At 32.6% G+C, this 12,505-nt stretch overlaps 2 protein-coding genes across 2 annotated transcripts in view; one reads left to right on the top strand and one right to left on the bottom strand.

Annotated features, from left to right (window-relative positions):
- Window positions 1-12,505, bottom strand: part of LOC137249985 (uncharacterized) — a 101,033-nt gene that overhangs the window by 69,008 nt on the left and 19,520 nt on the right. The window lies entirely within an intron of this gene.
- LOC137249978 (phenoloxidase-activating factor 2) overlaps window positions 2,691-12,505 on the top strand; it is a 77,711-nt gene continuing 67,896 nt past the window's right edge. Inside the window, exon 1 of the mRNA XM_067782102.1 lies at window positions 2,691-2,713. Coding sequence (XP_067638203.1) covers window positions 2,692-2,713 — 22 coding nt within the window. The 5' untranslated portion in view covers window position 2,691. The remainder of the gene's footprint in view (window positions 2,714-12,505) is intronic.

Below are 12,505 nucleotides of genomic sequence, written 5' to 3'. Positions count from 1 at the left end.
ATTCAGTAACTCAGGTTTGACATCGCTAACGAAGTAAAAGTTTAAACTGATCCCGTTAAAAAATTCAAATATCCTTCGAATATTCAGCGACAATAGCTGACCATGGATTAACGAATCTCGATACAAAATTCTATTGAAAATAGCAATCGCTATATTTATCGAAATAAAGCGAAATGTTGTACAGAGAATTCGAGTTTATTCATTTGACAATTTAAGGAAACCAATCTAGAAGAAATAATCAATCGTTAATGTAAATATGGCAGTCGCTGTGGCATGGAGCTAATGTGCTTGTCTACCAGTTATAGGTTCCTGGAAAAGTTAAAGCCATATACTTTAGAACAGGTTCCTTGCAAGTTGACATCACTGACCATTTATTTAATAATTTGGAAAAATTTAAACAAAGTGACATCAGGACGGACAAGGTGACAGCTGTTTTCCTTCAGAGCCTTTTCTCCCGGGAGTGTGATTTGAACTAGCACTCCTACAATGTTTGAAGTGTTACAAACGCATTCAGTCACGTTATGACTTAGTTGTTGTAAACTTATCCCAATTGCTTTCTATGCATATTTTATTCTTTACACAATACTATCACTGACCGTAACCAACATACATATATGGGTCATTATTTTACAAATCGAACAACTTTTGAGATTTCATAATTTTGATTCGGCTCAAACTTTTTTTTTAAGTTGCTCGCAGGAAATAAGCAAATATCTGTATCAGGATTTCTTTGAAAATTTTTTTTTCAGGGATCTGCATGTGCTCAGATTCGATGGGTAAGCAAACTTGCCCACATTCAAAATGCTATATCTTTGGTTCCACTCGTCGTAAATTATAAATTTTTGTTTTATTTTGAAGGCAAAAATATTTACTTTATAACTGCGTTAAAAAAATATTTAATTTTATAAAATCAAAATAATGAATCAAAAATGAATTTTTTAAATATTTATTACATACTGTTTTCCCCCACGAATATTTTAGAAAAAATATATATAATATGCGGTACACTTTCATTTAAAAAAACCCTTTTTATTTTAAGTTGGATAATTTTGTGGTTCAAAAGAAATTAACTTCTTTCTGACCTTACATCAAGCAACTTGCTTACATTTACTTACAGCAGGTACGTGCTACAATTGTATACAGCCAACGCCTGCCTGTGTATGCACGCATGGCCAACTTAACTACAACATACAACCATATTATAATAATTATTTTAAAAATTAATTTTTTATTCATTATTTAGATTTTATTTAATTAAATAATTTTTTTAACGCAGTTATAAAATAAATATTGTTACCTTCAAAATAAAACAAAAATTAATAAGATACGACGAGTGGAACCAAAGCAGAGGTGTTCTAACGTTTGTAAAGCGATAGTCCAAAGAATTTAGTGACCCGTACGTTACTAAAGCTCTTTATACAACATTGGTCCGGCCGGATTAGAATATGGTGCAATCATTTGGAACCCGAGCTACCAGGTTCATATTGATCGGCTAGAATCAGTCCAAAAACAATTCTTACTTTTCTCCTTAAGAGATTTCCATTGGATTTAACGTGTAATCTGCCACCTTATACTAACCGCCTGAAACTTATTAATCTTCCCACCCTTGTTAGTCGTTGGGAAATGCTTGGAATTATATTTACGATTAATTTATTAAATGGTTCGGTCTCTAGCTCTTTTCTGTTGAGTGAAGTAAACTTTAATGTCCCTTCCCGGCTTTCAAGACATTTTAAACCTCTCTACCTACAATATTGTAGAACAAATTTTGAATTAAATGAGCCTTTCCGCTGTTTGTGTAAGAATTATAACTCCCACTCTAGCACATTTGATGTTTCGGACTCGCTTTTTTGCATTAAAAAATCTGTTCTTTCCTCTCTTAATAGTAACTAACTGTATTCATTAATATATTGAATTCATTTTCTACTAATTCTATCCATTATATGTATGTACATTAATTACTAATACGTCATTTCTTTCTTCCGTAGAAAGGAGGCACGATTTCGCATGATCCCCTAGTGGGCATCCGGCTCCTTTATGAGCACGTCGCGTCAGCCCCCATATGGGCACCATGCTCCTTTCTGAGCACCTCGCGTAAGCTCCTATCTGTGCTCCTCACGACGAATGATCTGATCAATTTGAATTGTTAAATGCATAAGTTTACTTTTATTCAATGTTAACCTTATAATTTACAAGTTATAATACTTTTTGTACTAATTTTATACTTCACCAGTCGACCGTTTTCGTTTTGTGTCGACTTTAAATAAATAAATAAATAAATAAAATATATAGCATTTTGAATGTGGGCAAGTTTGCTTACTCATCGAATCTGAGCACATGCAGATCTCTGAAAAAAAAATGTTTCGAGGAAATCCTGATATATGTGTTGTCTTAAATTGCGGAAAGATTCCAACAAATAAATTTGGAGTCTTTTAAAAAAGTGAACATTTTTTTCTACAAAACCCTACGATGTGCAAAATAATGACCCATGTGCGGTGGAGCGAGTTCACATAAATTCTATACCACCCTACACTTATATACTTGCAATCACAAACAATATTATGTAATGCTTGTGTTGACTTCTCACAACTTTTTTTACATTTTTTTTTCATTGCAAAATAGGAGCGCATTTATTGTTTACAGATATTGGTATTGTTCAATTAAAATTCATATGACGTAATTGAAAGCGAAGACATGTGCTCCATTTTACATTACGGTAGGTTGTGTATTAAAAAAATACAGTTGTACGCCCTTATGTATATATTTGAGTGCATAAGTTTGTATAAGCAATTTAATAAATTAATGCCCCAATTTTTCGTCTCATGGTCTGTTTTTACAATTTTATTAAAGGCGCTACGTCTACACTTTCTATTGAGCACCCACTGGTAATTAATTCATTCATTGTTTGCAATAATTATAAAAGTAATCCATTTATTGTTTAATGTAAATAGTAACCGTTTTCACCGTCAGTTAAACTAAAATTTTATGTTTTAAGTATTAGTTAAACATTTAACACAAACATATCTGAAAAGTTGGGGTGGTTGTCTAATAATTTTGATGCTTAAAACCAAGGATATTTGAGTGCTCCAAATCAAATTGAGAGGGGGAAACATATTAGTAAATATAAATTCCAACGCATTCCTTTTTAAAAAATTCGGCGTTACAAAACTTTAAAATTTTTACATAGCCTGATTTAAAACAGCGATGGTTCAAGCTCAATGCTCTACTAATTGAATTTGTTAACGAAATAACCGATACTTTTGAAGGTTAGTTCCATGAGGTAATCGAACTAATGCCCAAATCAAAATTGAACTAATGCTTTCATCTATGGCACACTGACGTCAATAACAAAATATTAGCAACAGAAATGTGTGCAAAAAAAGTCTAAATTTTTATTTATTTTAGCCGAAACCAAAATGTGCTATAAATAAATCGCTACACACACGCACACATACTTTAAATTGAAAATATAGAAAACAAATTTTGAAATTCATTGCAAATTAAAAAAAAAGAAAGGGAAATACGTATAAATCAAAGTGGGTAAAGAAATGGCAGCGATTTAGTTTAGCACCCCCCGATTCGTGGTTTAACTTGGTATTAAATGAAAGAGAGCGTGCTCCCGATCACAAATATTTTAAAGTGCGCAAACTTATAATTTAAAAGTTGTTTGTTGTTAAAGTTTGCAAATTTCTAGGGATCAAAATAAGAAACTTTGTCGAAGGAACCATACCTCTAAGACGAATTCTGATGTCCCCCAATTTGGGTCGAACTTTTGGGTAGGGGCAAATTTTGAAAAATCTCACTTTGACCCATTTAGAGTGCTCCAATCGAGTCCAAATGTATGACTCACTAACTTTGCAGGCCCGACCCACCGATGCCAGTGTCACACCCCTGGAACCCCCCTGGGGTTTCTCCAAACAACCATTTCAAAAAATCGCCGGTTTTGCACTTTACATGAAAAAATCAGCTAAATGGCTATGTGGTGATAAGGCCAATTGACCTTATGGCCGTTGACCTTATATCACCACACCATCACATTAAGGCATTGTCATCGAGCCTTGATAGGTGTGCAAAGTTGCAATCAAACTTATCGCGATTCAAAGTGATGATAAGACCAATTGACCTTGGTATATATTGATGCTTGGGTATATGACTCATTGGGTTTTCGATAGTTGTTGATGTAGTTGCTTCATCTTACGGTGTAGAGGATGGTGGATTCATTGTAAACTTTTTGATTTGGAATGGTCACTTCACTTATTATTTTTTTTGAAATATTTTTTTATCTGAAATTAGCACTTCACACTTTGAGTTCTTCACAACGACTTAATGCATTCACAAAAACTGTTGCGTTATATATGGCCTACGAGACGAGGTAATAAGAATGAAATGGTAATTTCAATTCTACCTGCTGTGTCTTGTGGTGGCTTAAAAAAAAACAACACAAGCAATTTTACGATCTGCAGTTGTGTCACAGTGATACCTTCATTTTTTAAAACGGTTGAATAAAAAACTCACACAACTATGTTAACGACATGCAAATGCATCACAGTGATGCCTTGGTTTTAAAAGGGTTGTAAAAACGCTAATTTCTAATAATTTTTTTTAATTTCTTTTCTATTACTAAGTTAAATTCATTTTTAGCACGCTTTTATTAGCTTGGCCTGTATGTAACGGAATCTTTGAGCTTAATTTTCACCGGTTTCTAGAAGTCTGATTAATTTGAAACTTTGCATACGTATCAAGGACCGATGACAATGCATTAATGTGATGGTGTGGTCACATAAGGCCAACGGCTAAAAGGTCAATTGGCCTTATTACCACATAGCCATTTAGCTGATTTTTTTCATGTAAAGTGCAAAACCGGCGATTTTTTTGAAATTTTTGTATGGTGAACCCCCAGGGGGGTTCCAGGGGGTGTGCCGCTGGCATCGGTGGGTAGGGCCTCCAAAGTTAGTGGGGGTCGGTCATACATTTGGACTCGATTGGAGCACTCTAAATGGGTCAAAGTGAAATTTTTCAAAATTTGCCCCTACCCAAAAGTTCGACCCAAATTGGGGGGCATCAGAATTCGTTTTAGAGGTGTGGTTCCTTCGGCAAAGTTTCTTATTTTGATCCCTAGAATACGATTTTCACAGAGCAATGAGCGATTTTTAAATTGACCCGCCCTAGTGTATACGTATATATATTTTAGGACATTACAAATCTGTGCTGCCACATCTAAAAAACGCAACAAGTGCAGAATCGAAAAATAACTCATAAAAATACCTTTCATCTGATGTATATATATCTTTAACTTTTCTAATCTTTATTTACCAAAAATTTGAAAAATCTCTTTTTTGCATTCGTGAACGAGCTGATATTACCTTATAACTCTTATGTTTATTGTTATGTTAGCCGATCCAACACCGGCTGCGCCATGCACAGTAATTCTGCGTAGAACACCTTTCTGCGTAGGCGGCCTTCGGCCGCGCTTATAAAAAATAACCCTGTGCGTAGAAGGTTGTACTACGCAGAAGGCGGTAGCCACGGTTATACCACACACCCGGACTTGGCATGGCGTAGCCCAGGGTTATTTTTTATAAGCGCGGCCGAAAGCCGCCTACGCGGATAGGTGTTTCAACTTTTCAAAATGAGTAGTAAAAATATATATTTTCCTTTTTCTTTATTAACTGAAAGGTGGTAAGGTAATATTTATATTTTTTTTTTTTGTTCATGTGGCAGCACAGCTTTGTAATGTTTTCAATAAAGTATATATATAAATAAATATGCATGTTGCTACAAAAGCGCGATTGATTTAATAAAAACATTTATAATAAGTAAAAACAATGCAAAAATGAAATGTGAAATATACAAAGATGCAATTTAAGTTTATCGTTGCCAATTTATATAGATATGTATGTGGATTAAGGTTTTGAAAGATGTGTAAATTGTAATTTAAAGTGCTATAGAAATTTGCTAAATTTGCAAACTTTAACAACAAATAACTTTTAAATTATAAGTTTGCGCACTTTAAAATATATATATTTGTGATCGGGACAACTCCCTCTTTCATTTGATAGCAAGTTTTACCCCGAACTCGGGGGGTGCTATTCTAAAATTTTCCCAAAGAAATTGTGAAAACAAAACTTTTGTTCTAAGGTAGCATATCAGTAATACTATTTACTAACTTTTTTAACAACATTTGGCAGCGCTAACTTAGCTTGATAGAAATTTTAACAATTCTGCTATTCACGAATGGCATTTTCTTTACTGAATATAGTGTCATCCTGATGGTTCTTCTCAGCTCTCTTGTAAGCTTGTGTGTCTCTTTCACAAATTATTTACCAATGAAGAAGAAAAGGGATACCATTACCTACAAACTCAGCCATTTTGTAGAATGCTAGGTGACCTAGTTCAAAAATTAGAATTTAAGAGTGCGACGAGAGGGTAACATTTTTCCACAAAATAAAACGTCATTACTTCTGTCAGTCCAAAAACTCGACAAAATACACCAATTTTTTGTCGTTGTCGATTGTGTGTTGATGTGGTAAAGCCGTCGAGAAAGTTGATAAAATTTATTTACTGGCTTAAATACAAAATTATTATTATTCTGAAGTTTAATTTATGATTGAAAAAATATGGCATTTATGTTTGTGGGGCATAATTCTTTGCGGAACGCAACTGCAAGTAATGCAAAAGTGGTGGGTGGACCTTGCTGCTGTCTTGCTGGTGGAAGCCATTCTGAAAAAAAATATAAAAAGGCACTAATACTATGTCCAAACACACACCAAATTGGCAATTTATTACGCAATTTATCATATAATAAATTGTGATAATAAATTGCCAATTTAAAAAAAAAATTGCGTAATAAATTGTTTCAAACTGCAAATACAACCTTGTAAAGTGTGTTTATTGAGTAGATTTAAACGACAGTTACTCATGGCTCAACTATATGGTTGACTCATCTCATCAGCTGATTTTAATTTTTTTCATTTCACTGGAGTAGGGATTGTCAAAAGAAGATGGCAAACTCAAAATGAAACCAAAACATTGAACACATTTTCTTACAATACACAAAAATTTCAAAGTTTTATGTTTTCATTCCATTCCATTCGCCTAATACTAACACGCACATTTTGACAGTCTGAACAAAGGTATGTTGTTGCTCTATGAGCCACCCAGCTATCAAATTACTATTGTGTAAGCTAAATTGAGTTGTATGAACACCATTCAATTTAAATCGAGATTGCCTCAATTTATTCTTCTATTTGAACATAATATAAATGTTCAAACAATATTAAAAATTGTTCACTTTTCTGAATTCTGCAAAAAATTTGTGACGCGAACAAATAATTAGTTGTTTTTTCTTGATTCCTCTTTGGCCTTTTCGTAGGTTTTAACTTTTCTCAAATTGAATAAATGCTTAACAAGTGTTGTTAAAACCAAGTTAGTGTATCACTCAATCATTCGCCATCGCTATATTAGCCAATCGGTAATTCTAACGATTTAGGTATTCCATAATAGTTAACCCTCTATCAACTGGTGTCGCTAAATAATAGAAGTAAATTTTAATGCTGCTAACGGTACTATCCTTTAAGTCACTTCTCTTCCATTCAGGCTAATTATAATTATCATATTGTGACGAATATTAGCATCACTGATTGATACTCACCTCCCTAGGGTTATTAAATAAAGGCATAGTAACATTAAAGCAAGCTACATACATACATTGATCATCATTTAGGCATCTACATACAAGGCAGCAGAGAGATACTCACATCAGCCGAAGTAGTACTCACATATACACACGCATATGGCTATGCGAGATACTATAAACTACAAATATACATCTACACATATGGATGGTAACCAAGCATGAAGTTCGCGAAGTTACTAGGCTTTAGGATAAATGGGTGGACGAGGCAACAGAGAGTATAAAAGCAGCGAAAGCTGAGTAGTCAGTAATCAGTTTGATTTAAACACGCTATCAGTTGCGAAGTGAAGTTTAATTGTGAAGTATAATTGTACTACTCCCAATGCAGTCTAATAAAGACCATTTTGCAATACAGAATATTGGATTGATTTATTCAACAGTTTAGCGATTCGAACGTTAGCAGAAGGTTTCAAATAAGCGGAATTTCAAAAAATTCGTTAGAATATCGTAAACGTTATCAAAACTAAATTAGTAAATATCACAATCTCAAAAAATGGCTTCGTTATAACTTAGTGAATTCCGTTGCAGTAGTAAATTCAGTAACTTTTAAAGATGCGGTTTGTTGAGATCTTATCTAATGATTTCTCCATACGGATTGTTCTAACAAAACAAACAAGGTGACATTTTTTTGGAGTTTTAGTGAAAAAAAAGTGGTATCATTGATAATGCAGCTTACAATCCTAAAATATTGTTCTATGATTTAGCATCAATATTTACTACAATTATCGATTCAGTCATATCTCGATTCCGAATGGTGTGCAAAAAGTAAGTGCAATCTACTGGCTTTCTTAAATCGATTAAAATGTGACGTTTTTAGTGCAAGAAAGACCTAGTTTACATATAACAAGACTAACTTCATTATCGTACCTAACTCCTAATCGGTAATTAAATAACAAGATTTTCCATATACATTTTCTCTTCGATAATAGGTAAATATGTATGATTAAATTCAAGAGATGCCTTTTATTACTAGCACGCAAATAAAGAGAAACGTGAATATTTGACAGTTAATTATATAGTTTCTAGGGATGGGACATATGTAAACGCGTAGATGAACTATTGCCCATTTAGTGTAGATTACTGCAAGTGTAGAAATGGTCGCACAATTGAATTGAAAGTTTTCAGCTTGAAATTTTCAAAACATTTCCCACAACAATTAAAACAAGTAAGGAAATCTAAGTTCGTGTGAAACCGAACATTACATACCCAGCTGTACACTTGAAATGCTGTTGTTGTTTGTTTTGTGTGCTTAATAGTGTTACAAGGCTGCGCAATAATACATATTCTATTCTGAACTAATTTTTCTTCGAGTTATGGCTCACGAAACATAGAAAATTGCTTAGTCATAAAAGGAGCGGTGCTACGCCCATTTTTTTAAATTTGAAGTTTTTCCTATTTATTGTTATAAATCCACTTGGGAAATGAAACACCATTGATATAAAGTTCTTTTTTGCAAAGATATAGCTTATTTTATTCGTCCACGTCCCTTTTAAAAATCTTTTATATAAAAGTGGGCGTGGTTCTTAGCCGATTTCGTTAATTTTTCTTCAAGCATTCCTTATAGCATAGATGTTAAGTAATGATTAGATAATGCTAATGATTGCTAATTAACCTTCATTTGCGAAATTTTCTAATTCATTAAATAATTAAAATTAGTTCAACTAATTCTCATTAGCTAATTGAAATTTTTATTCTAATGGAAAATCTAATTGCAATTTGTTGCCATTAGCAAAAAAAATTGGTTTACCTTTACAATTAGAAATCTAATTGACTTCTGCTAATGCAATTAGATATTCAATTAGCTCGAATTAGAATCAATTATTTTGATAAAAATAAATTCAAAGAATTATTGAAGTGAACGAATAATGATGTAAATAAATATAAATAATTGATTCTAATTCGAGCTAATTGAATATCTAATTGAATTATCAGAAGTCAATTAGATTTCTAATTGTAAAGGTAACCCAATTTTTTCGCTAATGGCAACTAATTGCAATTAGATTTACCATTAGAATACAAATTTCAATTATCTAATGGGAATTAGTTGAACTATTTCTAATTTTTTAATGAATTAGAGAATATAAACCAATTGCATCAATTGCTAATTCTAATTGGAATTTAACATGTATGCCTTATAGTAAAGGCAACCTCTCTGCCGAATTTTGTTACGATAGGTTTAACGAATTTTGATTTATGATTTATAATATTTGTAAAATTGATTTTATTACAAGTGGGATGTGCCACGCCCATTTTAAAAAATTTTTCAAATTATTTTCAAAAGTCTCAATATCAGTCCACACGTCAAATTTCAACATCCTGCGTGTATTATTTACTAAATAATCAGGTTTTTTGTGTTTTTCAAAATTTTATATATATATAAGAAGTAGACGTGGTTATCATCCGATTTCGCCCATTTCGTGTACCACATTTGGTGAAGATATCTCAATATTTACCCAAGTTATCGTGTTAACGGACTGACAGACGGATGGACATGGCTCAAACAATTTTTTTTTCGATACTGATGATTTTAATATATGGAAGTCTATATCTATCTCGATTCCTTTACAAGTACAGCTAGGTATAAAAAGAAATTAGGGATATTCTCACTGTCTAGAAACCATAAGAAAGTAGTAAGTGTAGTAAGTTTTACATTTTGCTGTCCAAAGTTTTCTACACGCAACAACAAAATACATACATATGTATGTGAAAAACTTGCTACGACCTTTATATTTTCTAAACTCAAACCCATGTCCAAATATTTGAGTAGAAAATTTTTAATTGCAACAAGAATGTTGAAATTGAATTTAAGTTTTATTTTTTTAACTTTTTGGATATATAAAATATGACTTATCTTGTTTGGTTGATTTTCCGACAGGGTGGATTTTACATTTACATTTAAGTTTTGGCGCTAAATGCAGGATCCAATCGAGAGAATATTTCTTAATGCATAATTTTTTTTAAGTGGTGCATTCTCCGAGTGTTGTGTAGTTGGCTTAAAACATGAATTTTCTACGTTTACTACGTTTTCGAGACTGGAAAAATTATAATAAAACACCCTGGGTGAATAAACGCAACATTTGAAAAAATAAAAACAATTTTTAAAAAATAGAAAATAAAAGCCAAAAATAAAATTTATTAATCTCGTTAGCAGCCATAAAAAACAAGTCGTAAAATACCGAAATAACAAATCAAAAACAACACAAATCATTGTCACAGTTGAACTGCATTGGGGGAAAGTCAAGGTGGTTTTTGAGAGGCATTAAAAATCTGACATTAAGAATTATGTCTGCGGTGATGAAATTGTATATGTATAAGGAAAGTAATACACAAAAAAGAAAAAAAAAAAAAATTCATCAATTGATTTCAAACGTCTGTGCTATTTGTTTATGCCATTCGTGGGATGTTTTTCGTCGCTTCTTACATGGATTCACCTTCCATGGCCATTAACCTCAATGACCTAGAGAACCAGAAAAAGCGAAAGAAAAAACCTGTCATTGCTAACAATCACTTAATTCAAATAAATCCTTTGATGCCTTAAATGATTTAACAATGTGATATTTTAATCAGAGAGTCTTTTTATAAGATTAATATACTAAAAAAGGGTTTAGTTTAATTTTTAATGCTTTTTAAAAATGAAATGCTTAAATAAAAAGAAAGTTTTTGCACAATTGACGATTTTCTAATTTTTTATTACTTGTTTTTCGGTCTATTAAATAAATAAAATAATTTTTTTTTTGGTTTTCCAATTTGGTTAATCTGGTCAATAATGCACGCTTTTCACAAATATGTTCTTCCTTTTTCTTTTTCACACGCTTGTTTTTTAGCGCCTTTTATGCTTTAACACTTATTGAACGTGTAAGAACATATATGTATATCAACAATTAAACCATACATACAATTTATATACATGCATACATATATATATATACATATATATAATTTGGTGCAATTAAATTTAACCTTCAATTTCACTTTTAAAAAGAGATATTTTCTTGATGACATTGAACTTTATTTTCGTACAAATTGTATGATGGGCATTTCGAAATATTGGTCGCTCATAAATATACGTAATTCGTTGGTGTGTACAATGTCCAACCGGAATTGGGCTTTCGACCGAATCCTGCCCTAAACCAGATATTTAACATTTTCAAAAAATAACTTGCGGCCACCGTGGTGTGATGGTAGCGTGCTCCGCCTATCACACCGTATGTCCTGGGTTCAACTCCCGGGCAAAGCAACATCCAAATTTTAGAAATAAGGTTTTTCAATTAGAAGAAAATTTTTCTAAGCGGGGTCGCCCCTCGGCAGTGTCTGGCAAGCGCACCGAGTGTATTTCTGCCATGAAAAGCTCTCAGCGAAAACTCATCTGCCTTGCAGATGCCGTTCGGATTCGGCATAAAACATGTAGGTCCCGTCCGGCCAATTTGTAGGGAAAAATCAAGAGGAGCACGACGCCAATTGGAAGAGAAGCTCGGCCTTAGATCTCTTCGGAGGTTATCGCGCCTTACATTTTTTTTTTTTATTTTTTAAAAAATAACTTGAAAATTAGAGCAGCTTTAATGCAAATTTCCAAACATCAAAAAGAACCCTTTTTGAAGTCACCTAAAACTCGCACTGATGTTTTCGAGCAATCCGTAGAAAATCGTAAGGTTTTTTCCGAATTTCGTATTGCTCGCCTTATTAAATTCTAATGCCTATATACATATCTTAAATATGTTGTATCGAATATTAGCATCACTATGATGTTAGTAGATAATCACAACAACAACAAAAAAGCAAACAACGAATAATATTCCACACACATAACCAGCAGCT

This window comes from Eurosta solidaginis, chromosome 1, assembly GCF_040869045.1.
Source record: "Eurosta solidaginis isolate ZX-2024a chromosome 1, ASM4086904v1, whole genome shotgun sequence".
NCBI classification, from domain to species: Eukaryota; Metazoa; Arthropoda; class Insecta; order Diptera; family Tephritidae; genus Eurosta; species Eurosta solidaginis.
The sequence above is the reverse complement of the archived record's forward strand: the minus strand, read 5'-3'. Positions and strand labels throughout refer to the sequence as shown.